This window comes from Aquila chrysaetos, chromosome 13, assembly GCF_900496995.4.
Source record: "Aquila chrysaetos chrysaetos chromosome 13, bAquChr1.4, whole genome shotgun sequence".
NCBI lineage: Eukaryota > Metazoa > Chordata > Aves > Accipitriformes > Accipitridae > Aquila > Aquila chrysaetos.
In genome coordinates, this window is record NC_044016.1 from 27582937 (window position 1) to 27609587 (window position 26651).

Sequence of the window (26651 nt, forward strand, 5' to 3'; positions counted from 1 at the left end):
TTAGCTGAAAGAATACAGCAGGTCTACGGCACAATGGCAAGTGCCACGTGCTGCCTCCCACCTGTGTGGTAGCCCCCCAGAGAGGCCGTGCAAGGTGCCATGCAGGCTGCTCCAGCACCAGCTGGGCTCAAGTGTGCATGTGCTTCTGAGCTCTAGGTTCATGGTATGGACTAGTTAAGTCTGCTCTTGACTCTGGCTTGAGGCCACCCTCCAAAAGGTATAGATCAAAACGTGTATCTTTGTGTGCCAAATGACTGTCAGCAGTGGGGTGAAGCAAAGAGGCCACAGCTCACAGTCTCAGACTCCTTTTTAAAGGTCTCATTACTGGGAGTATTTGCTTGGGAATACACAGAATTAGGAGATGGGAAAAAAACCAGCGCTGTAGGCAAAGCATATGGACATGGTGATGAGGAGAGTGAAGGGATGGCAAGAATGGGGTAAGCAGAGAAGGGCGCCTGTTCCTACTGTGGCCAGCTTGGTGGTGACGTGGGGAACGGTGGCTGGAAGATGGGGATTGGATGTGGTGCAGGAGCATTTCTCAGGTTCAAACTGCAAATATACAAGAGAGCTGTAAGCACTGTTGCTTTCACTGGCCAAACTCATTTCATATACTAGTGCTTCCTTGTATCCTGGGGTCCCATCTTCTTTGCGATCCCTCTACAACCTCCCCACTCCCTCATCCTCCGAACAGCCCTGTGTAGCTCCCCCTGCCCCAATGTGCTCCCCCCTCCATCGCCTGCAGTGCCTCTGCAGCCTGCACTTGACAAGCTCTGTGCTCCCAGAATGGGGAACGAGAGGCATTGAAAAGCCCCTGTTCATCTCCTCCACCCTTACAACTCTCCCGTGCCTAGCAGAGGGTAGCAGAGCCCAGCCTGGCTCCATGACCCTTTCTCCCCAGGGCTCTGCACGATGCACAGTCCCAACACGTGCCATCAGACCATGTATCTCCATTTGTCTCCATCCTCTTTGCTGCTGCAGCACTGTTTCCTACTGCCAGGGCTAATGAGGCCAGGGCTCTTGGTGCTTTTCTGATCCTTGCTCTGCCTGTTGTGAATCACCCGTCACTCTTGCTGCAGTTTCCCAGATACCTCTTTGTGGCTCTCAATCCTTAAATCCTTCCCCTTTCCCATTTTTCTTTCTCTCTGGTTTTAAAAACACTATAGTGAAAGTAAGAAAGTTGTGAAGACAGAAGGCCAATTTTAGCCGTGGTACAAGCAAATGCAGCTTCTGTTTCTTGGGCGTTATGTTTGCTAACTCCAGAGTGAGTTTAGCCTGTAACTGGTGCTGTTGAAAACTGTTGCAGGCAGAATGTGCATGTTTGCTTTCAAGGCAGCTGTGATAATAGCAGCCTAAACAGTTGCTCTTTCTGGGTCGTCTTTACAAAAATGATTTACCGTATCCACTAAAGAGGTGATTTGGCTCAGTGATGTTGCTTCTGTACCAGGGCAACCTGGTAATATCCTAGTCTGCTTGCAGGCTTTGGATCCAACGCCTCCGGGTGCACCTTCTGCAGACTGTTGCATAAACCTGGATCTGGAGGCCGAGCGGCAGCCCTGTGAGCCCTGGCCTCCTGCAGTCCCCCATGGAGAAGAGTCTCCCCGTTTGTGTAGCTGCCTGGTGACCTTGCCTGAGCAGCGGTAAAATCCACAGCTAGCATATGCTGCAACACAGGTGTGCCAAGATGCGCTTCTCGATGGCGTACAGCTTTTCATGATACAGCGTACATGTGATGAGCTCTTGATTAAAGTTTCCTGCTAACAGCGCAGTGCTTTGACTCAAACATGTAGAAAAGGTCCTAGCCTTAAGCTCCTGTTCTTGAAGACAAGCTTGCCCTGTAGCCTTCATGACACTGTTAGTGGAGTATCTGAGAGCGGGCAGCTAGGCCGAACAGGATGTTGCAAGGCTAGAAATGGTAAATGCCACTTGCTTGTGCCATCCTTCTTTGGGATTACTTTGGGAACTGGATTTCTTTTAGAAAGGGATGAAAAGTCAGTCTTTTTGCAATACTGCTGACATCTCCTGTTTTCTTCCTCCATTATGAGACAAAGCAAGAGGCTACGTGGCTGCCTGGCACCTCCTGGGGGCTGTGTTCCCACCACACGGAGAAGGCCCAGGCTCTCAACGGCTGGGTCCCCTCTGTGCTTCCCACACTGCATCAGTCATCTCCCTTATACAGAGTGCAAAACCTCTTCACCTAGAAGAAAAAGTACTCGGAGAAAAGTCTGTTACTTAAAGCATGCTTTGATCCCTACGTGGTCTTTTTTTCCTGCAGAAAGAGGGCAATCTGGCCCAACCTTTAGAATGCACAATTTTATGGGACAGAAAAATCTACTTGAGTTTTAAGTGACAGCGCTGGTTTTCTCTAAGATCTCACCCTGCAGTTTAATCTTCACTGAAACAAAATTGTTAGATTTATTTTTTAAGAATCTGGCATCTGTATTAGCAATCAAGCTTACAAATTGTGCCTTGTGGTTGAACTCGGTAGACCCACAGCTTTGTGTAATTGAGACTGCAGCATGATAAAGAGTTCTGTTATGGCTTCACGTATTGATCCATCCAATTTAATTTCCTCATGGGACCTGGACCACACTAGGGCTGATGGATTGTGTTGAAGGCCAGATAAGCCTATTTTAACAAAACATCTCAAGGGCTTCTGGAACAGAGGCAATTATCAATACTGATGCATGTTTCCTTTCATCAAAAGGTAAGGGCTCATTAACAGGCTGCACAGCAGCTGCTGTTCGCAACACATGACTTTTTTAAATTGACTTGGAGATACTGTTTCCTCAGCCTTATGAGTTAGCTGTTTCCAGAAAGAAAAGAAATTGGGTTCCAGGTTTTGATTTTAATGGTATGTGTGAGAGCAGTATCTCCTGTACTGCTATATTCACTATTTTGGTAATTGAAGCCTAGACTGTATTTTAGAGTGATAGTCCCATCCCACTGCTTATGCCCATGTCTAAACTGCCCGCGCCCGCAAATCCTGGTGTTTTACAACTTTTGAACTTTGTGTCAGGTTAGTGACGACGTCTGCTATTTTTAATGTTAGTATTTCTGGTTAAATAGTCTCCTGCAATAACTTTGGCAATCAGCTTTTTTGCTCAGCATTGGAAATTTCAAAAATGTTTTTAAACAGTGTTTATTTTAGGCTCTCAGTTATGAGAAGGAAGGTCATTGTTGCTTCCAACTGTTTTACCTTTCCTACACAAAAATCCTAACATTTCATTTATAAGCTATTTGATGTAGGTGTGTTGTGGGTGTTAAATTCATACTGCTATTTAATGTTGTTTGGAATGTATGGAAAGAAAATATGGTCAAGGCAAACTGCTATGTTAAACTTGATTTTAAACACAGTTTTCAGATAAGCAGCTAGAAGTTTAGCGCCTTACAGAATTGTTTTCCTTAGCTAGTAGGAGTTGCTTTTGTTTTGTTTATTCATCAGAAAACAATTTAAACCATTTAACACCTGCTCTAGTGTTTTCTGATTTCTTTTCCATTTCACACACATTATCTCATTAATTAGCACAGTTCTGCTCATTAATGCATGCATTGAAAGTCAGCAGCAACACGTTCCAAGGAAAATTGGAAAATACCATTGTTTCTAAGCATAGATGAATGTGGATAGGTGATATCTAGAAAAAAATTGGAAAGGTAACTGGGTTGCAGCAAATATAATTGTACAACGAACCAAGTTCTGTAATTTGCTCAAAATCCTATGTCACATGTTTGGTGCTTCATGAAAAGTGGTACCTTACCTGATTTTTCTTCTTTTCTCGATGTCTGAACTTCTAGAATCATTTGTACAAGTAAGAAATACGGTTTTCATAATAAAAAAGAAATATTTAGCACTGCTAACTGTTGCTTAAAATTGCCAGTCAAGTGTTTCTTAGGAGGTCAGAAATAGGAAGTTAGATGAAAAGAAATGTATTTTAGTTCTCCAGGTATCCTGGAATTCTTTTGAAGTTGTGACTCCTATCCAACCATTACTGGAACTCAAGGTACTGAATATCCCATGAATGTTTAATGGGAGATGGCTGGTACCGTTACTGCCCTCCAGGCTGCTGTTTACTGTCGCTTCTCTTCCCCAGTTACTGTCATAACTAAAATTTGAAGATGAGTGGGTTACTTTAAACTACCTTCAGCAATGATTAATTCAGATTAATCACCTAACCTTACAAACACTGGAGCACTGAAAGAACAATAATGATGTGAGAAATCCCCTAAACTCACCTAATATTAAGTATATTCTGGATTTAGTCCTGCAAACATACTGATGGGGCCAATTCAGACATTCCTGGTGATGGGATGGAGCCAATGTGCTTTTACCCGACAAGTAGCTCCTTTGATTTCAGTGGCCTATAATCCTTATTAAAACCGTGCAGTTCAAAGTGCTAGGTCGAATGTCACAGATTAGCAGGATTAAGAGCAGTTTCAGCATACTTTAGGCCTTTGCTTACTTCCTCACTCCTTAATTCTCTACCTGTGTTCCTCTTGTTGGGGTCTGCTCCATGCGACAGCCCACCGTAGGCTACCTGCTCGAACCATTGCACAGGGCAAAGGAACAGAGGCTGCTTTTCAGGAAGGGGTTTTCACTGGGTTCATACTTTAAAGGTCATTATTATAATATGAAGCAGGTTTGAGTTATAGAATAGACCTTTAAAATAAATTATTTTGAGGAACATACAGTGCTGGAAGAAAATAGCAACTATTTGGTTCTAAAATGGAAGAAAATTAAGTAAACAGTATAATACATGGGAATGTTCCCTATACCTGCTTTTCTGGACTCTATGATAATTACGGTCTTAAATAGTGGGACAGTAACACTGTTTATCATTGATTTTAAACCTTAATGGTATATTTAATCACATCCCTCACCAGTTTTGGAAGCTGAGGCCCTGAAATGTGAAGTAGTTTCTTTTTTCAATAATGTAAATTATGTTATTTCAACAGTGCTATTTATTATTTTATCCTTAAATCTCTAGGTGCTGAAGTGTTGTATATGAACATGTCAGCATATAATGAAGGTCGGCTTCAGTCATCTTTCTGGATTGTTGATAAACAGCACGTGTACATTGGAAGTGCCAGCCTAGACTGGAGATCACTGGGACAGGTAATTTAATTGAAAAAGTAATGCTATAGCCTTTGAGGGTATAATGAGGAAAAAAAATAATGTTTTGAGGCCAGCAAGTGGAGATGGATAGCTTTCTTCTTCTGATAGTTTGCTGGCAAAAGTGCCAGCATCAAAAACTGTGCTGTCACGGTTTTGATGACTCTTCTGTGTTGGCAAAAAGTATATTACTATAAATTTTACTTCTTTTCATTGGAAAAGCTTTCCTCAACAGTTATTCTTTGGGTTAAATTTTAAAAATTTGATTGCCTTTACTGATTTCTGTGATGATTTTGTTGTTTGAAGATTGTAAGTTGTAGTTTACTTATTTAAAAAAAAAAAAAAAAGTGAGCAAACCTGTTGGAAAAAAAAGTACTATGGAAACTCTGTGGTAATGTCATAAGCATGACCTAGTCCCTCTCATCTGCCATCTAAATAAGGAAAAGCAAACTTTGGAAAAGACTTGCAAATGGATAGTAGTTATTATCCTGAAATACCCACTATCTTTGGGGAGGGAGAGATTTATGGGTACAGAAAGTCAAATAGCATAATGTTTTTGAAGGCTGTACGTATTAGAGAGAATTACGTATTTTGATTCCTCATGAACATGAGAGTTGAGAGGCTAAGGCCTCTGCCAACAACCAGTATTGAGGACTCTCCACAGTCTGTGACGGTTTTTAAGAAGTAATTCATCAGTAATGAAGCTTCTTGTAGGTATCTGTAGCTTTTTTCTTTCGGCAACAGTCTCAGGATTATTAACGGATGTCACGTTCACTTTTGTTTCATACCACTGACTGTGTGAGGCTGCTGTTGGTCATACTTACAGAGTGGAACCTCTGCTTTTAGATCTTGGTAACTGAAATGCACAATAGGGGTGAAAAAGAAGCAGTCCTGGGTAGTTATCAGTTGCAGTAAAAAAGCTTCCATTCTAAATATGAGCAGAATCTCAGAAACACATGAATAATTTTGAATATAGGTTCTAATGATTTTGTAAAGAAGGTGGCGTGTGTTGGTTGTGTTGAAGTTTCAAGGTTTCTTTCGAGCAAAGAAACTGAAAGTCTGAATAAAAACAAAGCAACCATTTTAGTAAAGAAAGAGTGAATAAATACATTTTTGCTGTTCCTATGTGTATTCATTTATTTAAAAGGAAACTTTGAATGTTTACAAAGGAATATGGAAAACTGGTAGAAAAGAGGATGTTGCTAGCAAACCAGAGAAAGTCTTGGCCAAGAGGATGTTGTATTTTTAGTCAATGTAAGAACATACAGTTTGGGCTTTTGGGCAGTTTAGGAATTAAATGTTTATACCTTGTCTGCGCCTCATGAGCTAAGCTGCTTGCATGTCATAACAAAATAGCTCTTCGCAGAACTTTTGAGCTTATAAATAGTTTAGCTTTGAAGCCTCTTCTAATTGGGGTTTGAGTACTGGTGAAAATAATAAATGCAGAGGAAAGAAGCACATCTACCATACAAATTATTCTATTATTATATTTAAAGTTTGTGTTTGTGATCTTCATCACAGATGCTACAACTCCTTATAGATTTGGTCTTCTCATACTGAAGTAAATCTTAACTCTTGTAACCTACCTATGTTAAACTTTGATGCCAGTTCTTTGTGTGCCAGTGTTTCAAATGTGATTCCTCACTGTTAATTTTATCATTGTCTTTTCTGCATGCATTTGGACTTTTTTTCATCTTATTGTCATGTAACAGTATATTTTTATATGTAGTGACAAAATGAAGCTCAGAAGAATATTTGTACAGAGCAAAAAGAAATCTTTCTGAATTGCAGTTAAAGAGAATCTGCTTTCAATTAGTTGAGAAATGTACACTGGGGTTTCAGAAGAGCCAAAGGAAATTAGATTCCTGGCTCCTGTTGACATCAGATATGAGTATCCAGTTCCCTTACCCCAGAGTTACAGGTTAATAAATCAGGGCAACTGTCAAAGAGATCTGATATGCAGTCCTGAAATAATAATCTGTCTTGAACTTTTCTTTGCACGTAAGAGGCAAAATATGCACAGAACTCTTGTCATTTTATTCTGAGTGTTTTCCTCAAGGACAATGCCTTGCACACACATGGGACCTAATCTTAAAACGCACGGTGAGCCAAACCCTCACTGGGGAAACACATCTCCCACGGGTTCTCATTATCAGAGTCCCAGTGTAGCTGCAAATGAGGGATCAGGTCCCCCTTCCCCTTCCCCTAAATGAGTAAGGACTGAGTTTAACTGGGAAATAGCGGAGCAGCTGGTGCCAGGCCTGTCCAGACCCATGCCCTTGCACTTGCACTGCCTGCAGCAGCGGGGTAAGGCTTCTGCAGTTTTGCAGCGGGAGGCAGGGAGCTCGCTGCAGATGCCACTGCGTGTTTCCTGTTGCATCCTGGTTTACCTGCAGGGAAAGGACTGTGAAAAGGCAGACTGGGTTGTTGATTAGTCACATATGGTCTCTTTAAAAGCTCATGCAACTTTTAGAGTAACAGAACGTGTGGTTATTGAATCAGCAAACCACTTTGGCCAGTATTACTAGATCTTGACAGCAAATCACAGAATAAAGTAGGTCTATGGTATTCTAGAAACATATGGTACTTTGGCCTATCAAGCACAGCAGTTGTCTTCTCACTTAAACAAAACATCCAGTATGAGTCAGTCACCTTGTAGCTAACAATGTCTCGTTATTCAGCAGCACAGTTCCAGTGTAAATTATGTAAGTGCATCTAGTTACGCATCTAATAATACCTAAAATGCAATGAAAAGCTTAAGATTTTAACTGTGCATCACTGTCATATCTTTTCACATGCCTTCCCGTGTCTTTTCTACGTGCATGTTTATTGCTTCCTCTGTACTGAACCTTTGCATACGTTCAGGCCAGTACACTGCATAATTCATACAGGAGTACCTACCTGCCTCACTAGTGTGGCAGTTGCACTAGAGATGCAGCAGGTCTCTACAGTATTTCACCCTGGGCTATAGTCCCAGAGCCTTCCTACCTCTTGCATGCTGGGGGCCTAAAGATGTAGAAACACTTCTGTGACATAGCAGTACAGAGCATTTAACATACAGCAGCTCAGCATACTAGAGAATATTTATGCAAGGTTACTGTGGAAGATATAACTGGATTTTATTGCTATTTTGTCCCTTTGCAGGGGGATAAAAAAAAAAGAAAGTGTGTTAGCATAAATCTTCTCTTGGAAACCCGAGTCTAAAGCAGAAACAGTAATTTAACTTTTAACAGCTCCTTAGAAAACAATATCAGGACTTATGTGTCCAAAGGTGTCAGCTTTGTTTTTACAATCTTTGTGGAGAATTCTTCTCTACTTTTATAAGCTGGACACTAGAAATCAATCTCATATGAGGCTTACTGAGTTTTGTTGCCATTTTCTTGACTTGCCAACACTGACAAGAAGCAATACAAGTATTTCCTTTAAAAGTAAATTTTCTGCATCAAGGAGAGATTTTTGTATGCTGCATATATTACTTAGGGAATAACCTTTAAAGTTGCATATATCCTTGTGCCTTCGCTGTCAAAGTTTTAATACTTGCCAGAGTCTCAGCTTTGAAATTACGGGCAAGGCTGACAGCACTTCATTACTTTTCAAGGAAAACTGTGTTTCAGTTAGGTTGCAAGTTTGCCAAAACTCTAATAGTTTTGGCTGAAATCATCTATGCCAGCTATCTGCTTCAGTCTGAAATCAAACCCCACAGGCAAATGAAAAATACTGTTTAGACTCTGTAAAACGCTTTGTAAAAAATTAGATGTTTTTTCATTCATAGTGAAATATTTTGATCTTTTGGTCTAGATTTTGTGTCAGGGATGCATCTTTTTCTGTTGTTACCAATATATGGCAAATATTGCCCAATTACATAACCTATTGAAAATTCTGGGTTATGAACAGCCAGAGTTTTTACCACTTTCTTAGACAGGTACTGCTTTCTTAGATATAGTAAGCTGTGTACAATTTTATCAGTGAAATAATCTTTCTACTGATCTAATTTCTTTCTGGTAAATTTTTATAAACTGATAAAATGGTGCCAAAACTGTATAAACAAGTCTTATAGGTTTACCAGCTTGATGAAAGACATTTGGAGAGATGGTCTCTTGTTCTTTGTAGTGCCATTCTGCCTTCAAAATGTCATTTTGGGGGGGTACTAGAAAAGGAAAACTATGAAGATAAGATTTTAAATCACATTTTAAATTTTTTATTTCATATAGAAGATCTATGTGATCAGCTGTGTAACTTCCATCTTCCACTTCACTGACATGCATTCGGTAATGGGTGCAATTGATAAAGTATGTTCCCAGGCTCTCACATACTAAGAAGTTAGTCTTGTAACCATTGAACAACCCAAGCAACATCTGTGGGCCATAGCTGTGCAACCTACTTCGGTACGTACTTAAGATAATGACATGTTGAAGTCTGTTTTTATTCAGCAAAATACGTGCATCTATGTTAAAATGTTTGGCTGAAAAAGAATTCGCTCAAAAAGGCCTAAAATTAGGTACATATACTGATTAATTTTTGCCTGTGTTTTGAACTAATAACAATCGAGGTGACCATGGTGTATTCTAGTTTCTAGTTCCTTGGCCAGGTAGCTTATTAATGTCCTTAAATAAAATAAATCAGTTATATAAAACTGTTATAATTCATAACATTAATGCAGAGCCAGAGCTAACAAAAAGTGTCATATATTTCTTTTGTTCCATGACTCCCTCCAATAGTTCCAGCAAAGCCTGAAAATGCATTTAGCTCCTTAATTCTGTTAAGAAGCGTGAGGTTTGTAGTACAGACAGAACCTTTAATCAGCTCAAGACACAATTCTGGAGCTCTTCATACTAACATTTTTGGAAAAGTTTTCTTCAGACATGAATAATTGAATTCAGTGGGCAAACAACTGTAATGGATTAGTTGAACCACTTCAGAAAAATACATTTATGTGCAACAAATAATCAGCCCTTGGGAAATTCTATTACTGAAAATTATTGAAACAACTAAAACTAATCCGATTGTCTTCACTGGAAGTGGAATCAGGCTAATATTAAATACTCTTGTAGGCAAAAAAAATAGCTTAAATAATGAATACTAACAGGTAGCAGGTAGTTGGGCGCATGTGGGGGGGTTAGTGGCCAAATTTGAACGTTCAAGGTCTCAGGCAGGAGACTGCTGCTTCCTCCCTTTAATTGGTGGAGCCTGACTGTAAACACCTGGACTAAATGAAAGTGGCATGTCTGGAGTCCTCCAGTTACTGAAGAGACATGAGACAGAACCACCAGTTTAGGAGGCTGCTCATGCCTTGTGCTTATGCATGGAAACTGTTTAGACTGAGGGAATAGTGAGTCTTGGCGTGCCAGAAAATTAGGGGTGCCGCAAAGAAGCGGTCTTGGAAAAAGGAAGGGGACCCGAACAGAAGGTGAAGTTCCTGGCTGGAGGAAAGATCCTGGAAGTGGAGGAGATCCTGGAGATCAGGGAACTGTGAGGAGATGGAAGCCAGGGAATGCACCAAGGACACTGGCTGGTGATGCCCGAGACAGGTAACGGTGAGCAGCCACGCAGCAGGGACGGACCTGACTTTCTGCCCGAGCATCCTGGGCCAGCAGCCACCTCCTTGCAGGGGTGGAAGGTATGGATGGAACATGTGAAAGATAATCAAGTAGTTGCAAAAGCCCTCATCTTGTTCGTTCTTAAACAAACCCCAATATCCAGATCCACTATGGGTAGTCATTTACTCTATCTTGCCTGTGACATCTTAAAAGAATTATCTCAAAAAGTCCTACTTAAATTTTGGCTCAGCTGATGTCGAGGAAAAGTTCCTAAGCAGACCCATGATTTTCTCTCTTAGTTAGCTGTGTAAAAACTGCTAGCAGAGGATTTTTCTTTTTAAGATGCCTCTCAAGTCCACATATTTTCTGGATTGTTCATTCTTCTGATTTTTTTTTTAAATTCAGACCAGTTTAAGCTGAATGGCTGTAAGATGTTATTTTTTAAGGACAAAAACCCAACCATGTGAACTTGCTCTCATTTTCCCATTTATTTTACATGTCTGTTGGATTCTTTGTGTGATCTGTTTCATCAATACAAAGTAAGACTTCAGAAAGGCATTTGATTTCTCTTCTTAAAAATCCATCAGCTGGAGGACTGTAAAAATAATACCTGATGTCTTCACCTATGTATTTATTTATGAATACATACTAATTTTTGGTAAATTAGGCTTGGTCTTATAAGTAGAATTTTTTGACCTTGCTTCATTCATGAAATATATTTGGGCAGTCTTTTGAATAGTAGAAGTTTATATAATCATCTGTGTTGCAAAGGATCGATGATTTGTTCTTGCTGACTCTCGGTAGTGCCTCAGAGCACTGTCTGAAGTGTCCCATGTGATGGCTGGCTATCTGACAGGACTACTAAACAACAGTGTTTCCTTTCCAGGCAGTTTCCTCTCCATCCTCCTCTTACTCTCTTGTTGTAAGTTACAAGTTAAAAACTGCTGATTGTATCTACATAATTTAAGGTAATTAGAAAATTAGATAAACTGTCCCAACACTGTTTATCAGTTTGGAAACAGCGACCTGTTTTATCTGAGGAGTTAGGTTTTTAATTGATGCACTAAGATGTTAAATAAATGTGCAAGAGTGCCAAAATACTGTAGAAGGTGAGACGTGTGACAGTGCATGAATGAGAAACTCTCTGTGGACTACTTTTTCATTATGATTATTATTATGTAAAACATACTTGTCTCTTTAGGATTGACTCCTACAGTACATGAAAGTTGTAGCAATTATGAATTATCAATTACATTTGAAGAATAAGAAATAAGTTGCCCAATTCATTTACTCTCTTAATAATTCAGTTGAATCAACAGTCAAATTAGCTATGTGAGATGTTAAGAGAGCTATGAGGATTATTCAAAAAAGGTTTATTAAGCATCTGTAGATACAGTAGATAAAGTTACGCTTTTTATTATAAATATGAATAATCTAGTGCTTACTTACAGTGAAAGTATATTGGATTCTGGATTTTCTGAAATTAAGAACCTACAGACATTAGAAAAAAAGGGGGGGGGAAACCCCAACCAAAAAACCCAGTTGGTCAAAAGATATACTTATTGCATGTGTCAATTCTAAGTAAAAACTGATGAGCCAGTATTTTATTTGTTTTAGTATGAGTTAGTTTTTTGGACTTAGCTACAGGAAGGCTTGCAGCAGGACAGCTTCAGGAGCGCTTGGAATGTTGCTGCGTGTCTTGCCTGTTACCACCAGACAGGACAGAACTGGATTGAGAGATACCGGGGGTTTCAATTTAGTTGCTCAGGCTCTCCTCCTTACAGCATAGAAAAAAGATGACAAAAGCAGCAGTTAGAATTCTTCTCTACCACCTTCTCCTCCTCTTGGTCTCCTGTGACAAACAGACTGATAAAAGCTAACCTGTTTTTCTTCCTATTCTGAGATAACAAGAGTTGGGAGATGAATGTGGTATCTCAGGTATTGAGAGCTGCATCTAAAAGGGCAGTCTGGGGGAAATTTGGGATTATGGGAATATTGGAGGAGCAACCCTTTGATTGCTTGTGGGGAGTAAAAGCAATTGGAAGGAATCCATGTGGTTCTTTACTCAAAAGTCTCACCCCAATTATATTGAGGAGATGCATGTGGAGGAGTCACAGCTCGAAGGCCGCACTTGGAAAGTGACAAAACTCATCCTGGGATTATTCCTTCTTCTCTTGGTCTCCACTTCTGGGGACACAGATCCAAATCAAAACTTTCCCAAAATTCAGGAAGCCCTGGAATGCTGCCAGGAGCAAATGCAACCCATGCTTCTTTTTATGTATCTCTCTCAGGGAAAGGGGAATGATAATTTCCTCAAAGTATACCCTTGAACACTGTAGTTTCTATTTATTTGTGTGATCAAAATTGTCTTCCCATAAAACCAATATGTAATAAATACAGGACTTCTATATACCTCAAACTACATCATGATGATCTCATTTGTTTCCAGTTTCCCAAAATCTTGCTATAGTGGAGCCACTTCTTCAAACTGATCACTGAGACAGGATCGGCACATTTGCAAATTCTGTTAATGACAGTTGCATCCTATCTTTACAGAACTGCATAGAGCAAAAAGCACTCTATAATCAGTCATTTTTTTGAACTTTTATCTAAATGAGTCTCTTGAAGTTATGTAATGGCATGTCTGGTCCTTTTGAGATAAGATACTTTGACAGTTAGTGGAATTACATCTTTTCGCTCAAGCAAAAGTTGTATTTAGAGTTTCCATTTGATATAATGTTGTTCTAGTATGAACTACAGTTATGTCCCTAATGTGCACTTTAGACCATTGCCAATCCTTGCCAGCTTCTTATAATAATTTGCTTAATTTTCTTACTGTCCCAGTGGTGTTCAGTATCATATCGCCATTAGTAAACTGAGCAGTCTCAAGTGTCCTATAACATGAAACAAGGCTCTTTCAACTTTGTCATCTGCCAAGGTTCAATCAAGCTCAGAAGGTTAAATGTTAGACTGAAAATACACACAACATAATACCAGTATATTCTATCTGAATTCATATTTCTGTCTTAAGTAATCTCTCATATACAACAGAAAACATCTGCTTCTAAAAAGCTGTGATATATTGTTAGCCGTGTGATCCAATCGTTAAAAAAACTCATGCTGCTAATCTGATTTATTTCAATGGGATTACTTCCAGAACTAGCTAATATTATAAAGATAACATGAAAGTGCAACCCAGATCTTCAAGCATAGGCAAATGAGTCAAGATGTGAAGAAAACAGGTCTAAGTAGATATTACAGAGCCGTGTTGACAATTAAATACCTTTTTTTGTGGTTTTATTTCTTGCTGCGCAGAAAGGTAGTTGTATTGTTAAAACTCTGCTGTGATGCTATTACAGCTTGTCCTTTAAAAGACAGGCTGAAAATATATTTATTATTTTCACTAAGAGCTTTTGGCTAGGGTCTCCATCTTTGACCAAATCTAGAGCAGTTTGATGATTGTTACCTATCTCCAAAACAGCAGGTGTAAAGTTCGTATTTTTGGAAGTCTGATGTTTTGTTTTATTCTTTAACAGACAGGCACATCCAGTAAATCAGGACAGTCAGTATTGTCCATTAGGCTTACTCTGCTTGAAATTTATTATCTGACCATCTAGTATTTACAAATGAATCTCAGTGAAGCAAATGGGCTGTTTGTCTCTCGCTAGCATTGCTGTGCACTGCTAACAGAGGGTTGGTTGAAGCCGGATGGGAACAGGGGTATCGTGGCTGCTCCGCTTGTGTTCTGCATGTACTTCTGTTACTGCCTCTTGGTTCCTCCTTACTCCTGTGGGCTTCTGGTTTTGTGATCTCATGATTGAAAACAGCATGGGGCTGTATATTCACCTTGCACTTGGAGCCAAAAAGACTTCTCATGCCTCCCCAGCTTGGCTAGTTCCTCTAGATGCAGAGCCAATTCCCAGCTCCGAGGTGCTAGGAAGCTATTCCTGTTTATCATACTTCTCCCACTGTTGTGCTCCATTCTCACATGCATCATCTGCACTGTGTGTTTGTATTTAGAGTAAGAGAGGGAAAAATACAGCTTGCTGCATATTTTTATTTGATTTCTGTTGGCTGTAGGAATGTGCTCATTACTCTGACCTCTGAAATTACAGATCTATTTTCGTCTCATCATTTTTTTTTTCAGTTGCTGTGAAAGTTCTGTAGAACAGGTTTACCTACCACTGGAGTAATCAGTAATAAATTGTAAATCAATAAATAATAAGCCTGCAGAGCAAAATGATGGAATATCTGGTTTGAACAGATAAACCCACTTCTTTCCAAAGTAGCATGGGATATTCAGGTAGTTGGATCTCCACAATCCAAAGGAAAGGAGAAAGTTCTTTCTCCAGTAAAACTAACCTCTCAACCCTTTGCCTGCTTTTTAATACTTGCTATGCCATCACTACATCTTAAATAATTAAGAGTCATAGAAGATGTTGCAAAGAGAGTGTAGTGTGTCTGGTTCTGGTTTATGAGTGGTCCCTCAGATACCTGACAAATATCAGTGCATTCAGATTATCAGACTCGAGAGTTTTGGGTGGGTTCTGGAAGTGTTTAGGGAACTGGAGGCACACAGGAATTTGGTGGCAGAACACACACTGTACACCACTGCACAGAGGATAGAAAATCATCCATACAAGTGTGTGCAAAACCAGAGACAGCTTTAAAGACCCCTACTGCTATCTTGAAGCAAACAGGCAGGCACTGTGGTGAATAGGCAGCACTGGTGAGATGTGCTTGCATGAGTCCATGGCCTAGAGATAAGACTTAGTAGCCTAACAGTTAAGTTATTGAAATTTGTAAAAACTGTTTGAGATGATCTCCCAGAAACTGCATCACAAATAGTGTACCAGGCAGCTGTCCTGCCTTAAAAAAAAAAAAAAAAATTAAAAAAAAAAGGCATTGGTCACAGTCATGAGAATGGTTTCCAGGCACACCTCTGTAAGGCCTGTCTGCAGTGATCAGTAAAGCAGAAGGACTTGATTTGGATTTATAGATCCTCCAACCAGTTGCACTTTTAAGTCCTGTAGTTTCATTTTTGTCGTGTTCATTAAGAAACCCTGAAATAGTAAGACATGCTGAGACAGCAATGTGTATTAATGCAGGGGCTGCACTAGAATGGTTTTATGGTTTCTTCACCGGAGCCAGCTTGCAGACAGCCTGCACAAAGTGGAGGCAGCAGAACTTGACCTGTTTGCACCCATCTGACCTGCCCACTGCTGTTCTCAAGTCCAAGCCAGATTGCATGGACGGGGCAAAAGTGTTTGTGCTGCACTTCTGTGCCAGAGCCTACTGCTGAGTTCAGCAGCTAAGGGATAGGCGTGCCTGTAGAGTCAGAGCTCTTACGACCAGTGTGGCCTTTTGCAATCATAGAATCATTTAGGTTGAAAAAGACTCTTAAGATCATGAGTCCAACCGTTAATCATTTTGTTTGTCCTAGACAACAATACAGGCCATATAGTCTGATCCAGAGGTTCCAGCAACTGGCTCAGCAGCTGGTGGTAGAGTCTTAAATAATCAGTAAACTTACATGGATGTAAGAAAGGCAGTAAATCCACCACTTCCCCAAAAATGTGATTTATGTTGTGCTGAAAGACAACTTGTTCATTAAAACCCAGCTGAATCTCTGAGGGGGAGCTAATGCACCACAGTCTATTCTGTCATCTCCCACAAGAACTTGCTGGCAACTAATCTTGGTCAGTGATGTTAATGAATGGAGGCAGATTCCTCTCAGAAGGATTTAGTTATTAGCATACCCCATCAGATCAGCCTTGTTCAACTAAACAATTAAAATAACAACATTAAAATAATCATGAAAGCGTATTCCCAATATGTGGTTCCACCCCCACACACACACTTTGATACTGCACAGACGAGAGTTTCCTTCCAGATAAATACCTTCATTCAGAACTGCCTCAACTCCAAAAGGTTCCCAAATGCAGCAGCCCAGTCACTTCCCACTTTTAACAGTTGAATCCTTTCATGGAAAACTGGATTTAGTATGGTCCTGTGAAAAAGACACACAGTAAATCAGGCTGAAATATCGTGCCATAAATCTCCATGAGTCAGGGCAAGGAAGGACAATCATTTCAGTCGTTCTACGAAAAGAATAATGGTTCTGCAGTTCAGTGTAAAATCTCATCTTTCTATATCCATAAGTCATCAAGCAGAACAAAACAGATTCTGACAAAGCATTCCTTCCGTATGAATGTGCAGAATTAATGGCATCGCTAAACCTTTTCAGATTTTGATATTGTCATCATAAGCATCAAGGCCTAGTTTGAGAGTCATCATGCAGTCACCTTTCTTAACTTTGCTAAGTAGTAGTGACTTTTGGCAGTCACCAAAACAGTGAAATCACTGATGTTTGCCTGGAACTGCTCAGTGGCAAGCTATTAATCCTTGCTTGAGGGAGGTGTATTAGGCAGGCAGCACATGCAAACAGAAATGTGAGGTATATCTTCAGAAAAATGCAGAAGTCATGAGAATCCCTGTATTGGACAGTCAAGTTTTTCTAATCAGTATAATGACTTATTAGGTATTTCTTCCAAATTTAATGGTATGGTAGATTTCTATGATGGGGTAGCAAATCATCTTCTAAGTAGATCTGCAGCGTAGGTACAGAACCTACATATGCCACATATATATACACACCATGAACATATACTACAGTTTCATGATGTGTGTTCTCTGAAATGTATAGAAAACACCTTTTATCATCTTTGTGACTTACATTTTATTACCTTCAACTCTGTATGTGCAGTAACAAAGAACTCAGTTTAAACAGAAATTGAGAAATAAATTTTATCTAGTTTTAAGACTGGAAGTTAGTGTTAAAGGTGAATTGGAATAACATGTTCTCGGGTATCTTTTCAGATATTTCTTTCCTTCTCCTATAAAGTTAAAGTGATTATTACCCAATATTGCAGATGGAAATGGCATCAAGCCTTAAAGTTGTCTCACACTTGTTTTATGTGGGTTTTTTTCTCTTTGTTCTGTTCAGGGCTAACTTATGTAGGAGCTGTGCTGACTTTTATTAGCATATTAAATCTCTGACATCTTTGGCACATAATGCTTCTGCTTCTTGCACAAGGCGTGTTACACATTATTTAGAAATAAACAATTTTTTACAACCACAGGGGCGGCATCTGCTGTGATTTGAGATAGGAGAAAACACTCAGGTCATGACCTTATGCAATAAAGAGATTAATAATGTTCCTCTTTCTCATGATGATATAGCCATAGCATGCATTATTACTATTTGTTCACGTAGTAGCAGCCCGCTAACACCTCAGGTGAATGCACTACTTCACCAAGTCCAAAAAGGCTTTTCAGATGACCCAAATGACCTTTACCTGTACGTGCAACATAGTGCTTTAGCAGAAAGAGGGAATTAAGAAAGCATGAATCAATGTGTTCCCAATTTTACTGTTGGGGTCAAGAGGCATGAATATGATGTATTAATTTAATTCTAAGTTTCCTTCCTAGGAGCATGTACCAGGACCACATCTTTACAGGAGACATTGCTTCCATGTTGAAGCAGCCAGAAACCCCGCAAATATCTAAGGTGGCTACTCAGAAGAATAGGACAAAGAGCAATTATGGATTTCTGAAACAGATTTTCATATAGGCTAGCCATTGTCCTGGGGCTGCCTGTGTACTGTTTTCTAAATTACCTTACCTATCTAAACTGCTTGGATTCCTAACTTAGCTCGAGGTCCTGTACACTGAATTTAATCAAGGCTCAGTCAAAAATTAATTAGAGCCTTTGGCTTTCTGCTTACATCAAGAGAAGAAGTTTCTAATTCTGATCAGGTAGTCTGGCAAGGCTCAACAGTTACAGCAATTCATATGCAATGTCATTGTCCCAGTTTGTGTCCACAGCACGCCTGCCACCAATCCCTATTCAGTTTGCAAAAGGAAAACCCACAGTGTGTGTCAGTGACGTTATAAATAATGTATCCAATTAAGTCAACTACGTGCTCTTGCATTTCCCTGAAGCTCACGAATCTGAAAGCCCCAAAGAAACTGTGCACTTTGAGAGAAATATTTAGGCATAAATATTGCCCTTATTTTGAGGTCAGTCCTTTGTACTCTCCTCTCTGTGTTGTACAGAAGGCGTACAGAGGTTGCCCCTTGCAGCATTACAGAGGATGAGAACAAATACTAAGAGCTTGTGCTGCGAGTTCCACCTGCATGAGGAAGACGCAAGAGAAGGGCTGACAGGACAGGCTCCGATGCAGGAAAGATGGAAAGAGGCAGCGGGAGGTATGCGTGTGTGCATGGCAAAGGAGAGTCCAGGCCTTTCCAGAAGCTAGCAGGATCTTTCACTACACCTTTTAATTTTTTTATGGATCCAGTGAGGTAGTGAATTGTTTAACGTCATGTGAATGACACCAGTACTGAAATGTGATGCAGCTTGCCAGCAGTGAGATGGAGGCCAGCACAACGTGGTCCTTTTCTTCCTAGCCTGCACTTTTCTTTGGTATAAGGAACAAAAACTGTGTTTCAAAAGAGAAACAGAATCAAATTAGAATTCACATTAATTAGATTTCCTGCAGTAAAACAAGAAATAAATCAAACATGATCCTGGAAAAATGGTTTCTTGCAGTTGCAAGCTTGCTTTTTCCCTGAAGAGATGCTTGTGCTTGCTTTGAGGGGGTAATGAAACTGTAAACTGGAAAGTCATTTGAAAATGATAAATTAGGCTGTGATTATGCCAAGTGATATTAATTATGCTGATAGACTATATAGCAAGGAATTTTTAACTGATTCAGTTCTGCCTTCTGGTTTGCTCTGACAAGTACCAGTGTGCTAGGCTTGCTTTCTTTGTGAGCTTCATTAACAGCAGTAAGAAAGCCCAAACTTGCGTTCTCAGTTCTGTGTTAGGTTCTACATGAACATCATCACAGAGCGGTCTGTGGTTTAAACAAATTGTATTTGTATTGTTTGTACAAACAAATTTTTTTTTGCTGAGTTTTCCGTATCAATAGAGCAGATGGCTGAAAAAGAAAAACCATGATGGGTTTTTTTTCTAATGTGACAAGGACACAGGGGATTTCTGTTTTTCTGCTTTGAAGATGCATTGCTACCTCTTCCTCACAAAGTTCTTTTTAAACCACACCATTTTAAAATAAGCCCCCCCCTCTGCCTGGTTGTCTAGCTTGCTTTGCATGTCAGTGGCAGTTCCTTTCAGCAGAAATGAAATGCTGAACCTAATTTTTTTTTCAGCATGGTTTTCTGAATATCAGGGTGCTATGCAAAATAATGGTGGGACTATCTACTTAATGTAAGCTGAAGTGGAAATTAGTAGATCATCACTGTGCAGTTTTGTGATCTTGTGTTCTTTTCTTGAGAAAAAGGAATAGGATGCAACAATTATCAGCTCCTAAAATATCTCATCTGCCTTATCATGGCAGCTTTTTGCCATTAGGTAATAGAAGTAAAAATAATGTATGAAGTTGTAACTTCCCTGGGACTTTTATTCTGCAAGAACCACAGACCCAAATCTATCAAATGGACTTTCTAAAGGTAAGAATTAAAGACCTTGGACTGCTGGTGGCTGCCAATTCAAATGTACTTTATCAGTTCCAATGGAGTACAGTCAGTCCACTTATGTCCCTTCCTTTCTTTTAGTGAGAGCATGTCACGGCTCTACACTGACATTCAGTGCCAATGCTGGGTGCACTCTCTATTGAATGCATCGCCCCTTCTTGGTCACATGCTCAGATTTATTTCCAGCACAGTGGCTTGAATGACAGTTTCCCATTTTCAGTGATGGGATCAAGTTCCCAGCTCAGGTTGAGACTGCATTCTTATGTCAAGTGGAAGAGACTTTTTTCCTAGTTCAGTAGAAATTCTGCTTGCTGATTATTTTCAAATCACTTAAAACCAAGATAACAGAAAATTAACCTTTTGCCTTAGATGACAGCAAGGTAAAACCCCCACAGCTGTGGGCCAGGCACAAAAGATATCCATGTGCAAGATTCACAAAGTGATTCACTGGAGAATAGTTAAGAGTTGAATCTAGGAATTTCAAAATAACATTAATTCAATGAAGTGTCTATAGAAAATAGGAACAATAGTTACAATGAAACAGTTTATCTCAAAATTTAATCTGTTTGAATTCTTTCAGAAATCTTCAAAAGCAGTTTGCAGTTTTCAAAATAACAGGGAATTCAAGTAAGAACATTTATTGTGCCCTAGATGATTTCTGACATCTAGAGATGCTGTTAATTTAAATTTCGCATTTATTCACTCAGATATTTGTTTAAGCTAGACAGTTTTGCTAACTTCCTGAGAATACAGTGCTTTACCATTTGTATTAATCTTCTCTATTTAGTATTTCCCAACAGTAGTGTAGCTCCCATGTTCTTACCAACATGGAAGGAAAAAGGGAAACTCGGAGCAGAAGCAGGACTGTGTGGATTTGGATTTTACTGAATTACTTTTAACAAAACAAAGCTGTGAAGCCTCTGCACTGTATTACTAGCCAAGCATGGAGGGAGGATTTTGGCTCAGGATGCACAAGGGTAGGTTGTAATTTCTAGTGAAGTGTTAGCTGAGGTACATGCTTTTGCTGTTTTGGTGGACTCTAATACTGGCACAGGTTTTGTGAGAGAAGAGCCAGGCAGTGTTGCAGCCTTCTCGGCCTCTTCAGCATCAGGTTGCATTTTTGGTTTACATCAGTATGACAACTATCTGAATGGGGTCTGTTACACTTAATGAATTTGTGATGGGCACTGCTCCTGTAATCCTGTTATAGCAGTCTGCTACAACAGCCACATCATCAATACTACATAAAGAAACACTTTCACCTTTCTCAATCTCTTTGTCTCTCTCTCTCCGTTGGCGACGGTCGCTCCCATCAGAACACCCTTCCCCTCCTGCGCCACCACCACAGGGCACCGCTCGGCTGTTACCTGTGCCTGGCACAGGACTGGCACACATACCTGCTCGGCAGGTTTTGGTGAGAGGTAAAGAACAGCTGCACTCAGACAGCCTTCAGATGATGCTATGTATGACTGGAAAAGATTCGCTGAGCCTTAAATGATACCAGATGAAAACACAAGGGAGGTTTGCCGTAGGGGTCAGGTAAGACTGATAACCAAGTGAAAAAGAACCGTATGTTTGGACTGCAGGCTAACCAATTAGAGCACCTTTTATGAAAAGATAATGAGTTTACCACTGTAAATATCCGTGGTCAGCTCTAAGTGATGATTAATACATTGCATATTATTTTTCTTTAGAAGCTATTGAAAATCATAGGTCCTTTTAGGCCTTAGTAATTGATTTATCAGTATAGCATGCTTTTTGTTACTCCATTACTCGCCCCTGTTGTGAATCTGGTTTTGCTTAGTCATTCATTTGGAAAGTGGTCATTAAAAAAGTCACAGGCTTGAAAGGATAATTAAATACAGTTTCAAACACAGGCAAATGGGAGATGCACACACAGTCCTGTGTATAAAAAGTCTACTTAGTAAATTTAGTGTGTAATAGACTACCTGTAGTTAATCCAGAGTTTCTGTAGTGCAGGCAAGGGATGCACGGTACCTGTTGGTGGCCAGAGCTTTTGGTGGGCAAATGGTGGTTAATGTCTGAGGAGGGCTGCCTATCATTTTCAGGATCAGGCTCCAGTGTGAGCAATTACTAAAAACTTTTCCTTTAAAAAAAATTAACAAGAAGTTTTCTAAAGCCTCCTGCTACGTTTGCCACAAGTCAGATATTGCAAGTTGTGAACCAGATTGTGCTACTCTTACATAGGTCCAATAGTAGGACCTTGCCTACACAGTGGGGTTGTCTCTAGGGTGTAGCTCAAGGTAAATATAAAACGCACTGTCTAGTCTGCACAGTGCAGGATAAGGACACTATCATACTCCCTGTCTAACCCCTGATCCAAATGTATTTGAAAAGTCTTGCTAACACTGTTTCTCAGTTTAGGAAGCTTACAGTGTTATGGGTCCACAACCTGTATTGTTTAGGTTCTTTTCCCATGGTTTTTTTTTCATTTTGTATATGATGCCTACAAATGTACAAGGGAAAAAAAGAATAAGCAAAAATTCCTGTCTGTGAAATCCTGCTCTTTGTCCAGTCTAGTAAGGAATTCCTCCTCTTGTCATAAAAATCACTATTTTTCTAGATAGGCTGTATGTATTATTTTTTGTAGCTAACTGATTTCTGTAGTTAGAGCATCATTGTACAGTGGGTTTAAGCCACCATTTCTTCAGTCTCGTGTAGCCATTCACTTCTCTGGTGTTTTAAGAAAGCCATTATTGGCAAGAAGGACAAACGGTGGTTTGGTAGCCTTTAATAGTTGCTCCACACAAATGTAAATGGCATGGGGAAGAACAAGGAAAACCAGCTCCCATGTTTTTCATTGAGAAGAGCGCTCATGGTGGTTCTTAACAAAGAAGGGAAAAAACCTGCTCATGAGAGGACACAAAATTTTCCATCCAGAAAACCATTCCTGTCCCCAGCCCCCAGCACATGTCCTGAAAACGTCACTCAGAAGCAACTCTGCAACTTTAACGTCCAAATATTTCAGTTCCATTTTGAGGTAATCAAATTTGTGACTATTTTCATTTCAGATTTATCTTACTTAGTTTTATTAAGATTTTGATTTTTTGAGATCATCTTCACTTTAATTTTTCACTGATGTTTTCATTACTGTGTGAGTTGCTTTTAAAACTCAGGATGAAGAAATGCTTCCCTTGCCTTAAAAGCTCTTGCCCTGAAGGATTTTACCTTAACAGATACCCCAGATGCTGCTTAGCTGCAGGTTTCAGTCACTACAATCCAGGGAGCAACACTCAGATTTTGATTCTTTCAGTATAAATGTTTTTTTCTGCTTCTCCTCTGAGACTATTTAAAAAAAAAAAAAGTCTGTAATAACAGCAGCTCTCAAACCAAAGAGAAAGTCTTTTCCCTTACCTAGATGACATACCACATCATACTGTATCTGTCACTAGCACATCCTTGCTGCGCCGTCTCTGCAATGCCTCCAGGATGATACGCTTTGTGATTAATCGGAAAAAGAGCAGTCTCTCCTCACCTCAGAGTATGGGAGTAAAAATAGGCTCAGTGTGGAAGACGCCTCTGAAACAGAGTGGTTTTTTGGTCTCCAAAATTATTGGGGCTGTTCTGCAAGAAAGGAGAGAGCTGGGGTTTTCCTGCATACACGTGTGCACTGTTGGTATTGTTTCCATTTCAAGGTGATGTATCATACGTAAACCAAGATGGTCATGAGGTGACAGGCGGACATCTAACCTGGTTTCCTAAGGAAACGAGGTCTGCACAATAAGCACGGGAGTCGCTGTTCTGCCCTCTTCCAGTAACTTTGAATCTACTTTCCAGGTTCAGGCAAATTTGAACTGAAGTTCATAAAAGCTTAATGAAAACAGGCAGCTGGGTAAAGAGGATAACTGTGTGTTCCCGGAGAGGGAAAGGAGGAGCCCACTCTGTATCACGTACCAGGGAATCCACGTGGGGGAGAGCTCTTACCACAGCTTCAGAAGCAGGAAAATCTTTGATCAGTGCTTGCCTCCAGAGAAGCCAGCTGCAAGACGCAACGCCGTGGGAAGGCAGGGTTCATTACTGCACTGTAAACACATCTCTGATTTGGCTTCGTTCCATTCGGCGATCTGAGCGGGTGAGCGGCAGGGCCTCAGCCAGCACACCACCTCGGCTCCTGCAGACGCCCGCTCCCACGGCAGGGTCAGGCTCCTGTGCACAACGGGCTGGTCCCTGCCTGCTTCTGCTCATGGGGAGAGGCTGGCGGTAAGGCACGGCTAATGCTTGTCTCACAGCCAGGCGAGGTGGTGATCTGTAAAAATTGCACTTAACTGATTAGTGGCGCCGGCTTCCTCCCTATCTCTGTACATGAAGAAGCACTTAGGCAGAAGGGCAGTCCTTTAAATCATAGGGAAAGGACACACTGCAAGCACTCCTGCTCTGAGGAGAGCTGCTCATGCTGATGCAATCCTGGCAGCTTCTGGTGTGCTGTGAGGACACTATTTTATCTTTACTTTTAATGGAAGGGATAAAGTAGAATAGTAATAATGGGACTGATAAATGAAAGGAAAACTGTAACCACATAATTATGTCAGAATCAACTAACAGCCATGAAAAGCCGATTAAACCACATTATGCAGATACATGTAACAGAATACTATTAGTAAGTCCTTTGCAATGGCACGCCTGGCAATTAAGGGAGCAGTATTGGCAGCACACAGTGAAAACAGTGATAATGTATAGTTAAAAATGTTTGGAGACAAACAGTGCATAGAGTACAGGGACAGCCTAGAACTGAATACAGGAATGTCCTCAAAGATACCAGCACCCACGGGAAGAACCAAAGATGTTATTCCAAATAGACAGTTTGACTAGGATGTTGGGCATAGCTTGGAGTAAATTATATTTATCATCAAAATTAATTTACTGGCTTATCCATAAATGAAAGGCTGCAGTGCAGCAAGTAGTCTGTATTTTCCAACCGTCCACAAATTTCAGGTTGAGCAGGCTAATGCAGGAATTCCCTTTTTTTTCCTGAATTAATGGCAGCTTCCAGAAATATTCTGATTTAGGCAGTAAGAATATTAGGTAATGTTCCTGTGGTTGCAACTATTCAGTAAATATTTGGTAATAAGATTGCTCGGTGTTGTATATTCTTATGTATGTGGTATTTCCAGGTTGGGGACCTGAAGAAGGTGTCACCCATCAAGTTCCTTTCTCATCGGAGTATTGGGATCTGTTGTTTCCTCTCACCCACCATAGAAAGAGAGTGGAGGTTCAATTCTACCCTTCGCTTCCCTTCCTCTGCCCACTCTTGCAGAGCAGTTCTCATCTGCAGTCAGGGAGAATTGCGCAGGAACAAGCCCTGAGATAACATTTAGTGTGGGGTTCAGAGTTCCCACAGGCTTTACAAAAAAATACACTCCTACCAGAAACTACTCCATGTGACTGTGGAGATCTCATCTAAGGGAGTGAAACCAGAGGGGATTTTTTTGGTGTCAAAGGATGAGCATGCTGGAGAGTTCGTACTCCCCTTATTTCCTTCATCATGCCAGGCAGACTTCAGAGACATGCTACCAAGACAGTTTGCTTGCAGAAAACCAGCATGGATCTTTTAAATATTTATCCTACATACTGTTTTCCAACAGATACATGCAGGTTTTCTTCTCGCTTTATTTTTGGAGACGGCTGCACTAGTGTGAAATGCAGATAATGAGAGGTCCGTGCCCACAGCAGTGCTCTCCTGAGCTGTTATAAAGCAAAGGAAGGGAGAGAGTGTGTGTGTGGTTACACTTTGATTACAGAAGCCAGGCAATACATTTATAAATTAAAGTCTGCCAACAACTTAAGTACTAGGGATGTGCAATTAACAAAATCTCTGCCAAACCAAGATTTATGATGACCAGGAGACATGCCTTTACTTAAATGGAGAAGTGAGACTGTGTCCATAGAAGGTTAAAGCATTTAATTGTACTATGATGTCTATATTTACTTGGGTTATTTTTCCTCATACTTTGAATGTGAGAATGTTGATGCTTACAGAGTACTTTTCATGAGAGAAGGGTATCATTATCTCCATTTTTATATGTGAATAAACGGACACCCAGAAATTTGGAGTACCCTAGGTGAGGTACAATACCATAGCAATGGGGGAGTTAAGAACCCAACCTTTCTGTGTCTTAGTTGGGTATACTATATACTGGATCATGCTGGATTTAATAGCACAGTAAATTTAGATACTAATAGTATTAAACACCTCTTTTGTCATCCTTTTATTTGAAGCTGGAGCATCATATTCCTTCTCCAGCAGAAAAATAACTTAAGTCCATTTCTTTCACCTTCTCCAGAACTCAGAGAAAAAAATCGTTTCTGAAGTAAGAAACTGTCACTGGTAGCAGTGTGTGCTCCTACATCATCCAGCAGAAAGGATGCTTTTCCTGTAAACAAAAGAATATAAAAATAATAAATAAATAAAAACCACTCTAGCCAAGAGC

General features: G+C 40.2%; 1 protein-coding gene and 2 long non-coding RNA genes across 7 annotated transcripts in view; 1 reads left to right on the top strand and 2 right to left on the bottom strand.

The window, feature by feature from the left end:
* PLD5 (phospholipase D family member 5) overlaps nucleotides 1-26651 on the top strand; it is a 191876-nt gene that overhangs the window by 149584 nt on the left and 15641 nt on the right. For all 5 annotated transcript variants that reach the window (XM_030035622.1, XM_030035623.1, XM_030035624.1 and 2 more), the window contains one exon: nucleotides 4983-5110. In XM_030035622.1, coding sequence (XP_029891482.1) covers nucleotides 4983-5110 — 128 coding nt within the window. The remainder of the gene's footprint in view (nucleotides 1-4982; nucleotides 5111-26651) is intronic.
* Nucleotides 23476-24546, bottom strand: LOC115350218. The gene is made up of 3 exons (XR_003926351.1): nucleotides 24490-24546; nucleotides 24148-24287; nucleotides 23476-23921 (listed from the first exon to the last, which is right to left on the bottom strand). It is a non-coding gene; the product is annotated as an uncharacterized LOC115350218 (long non-coding RNA).
* Nucleotides 26277-26651, bottom strand: part of LOC115350217 — a 28094-nt gene continuing 27719 nt past the window's right edge. Inside the window, exon 7 of the long non-coding RNA XR_003926350.2 lies at nucleotides 26277-26594. This is a non-coding gene — a long non-coding RNA (uncharacterized LOC115350217). The remainder of the gene's footprint in view (nucleotides 26595-26651) is intronic.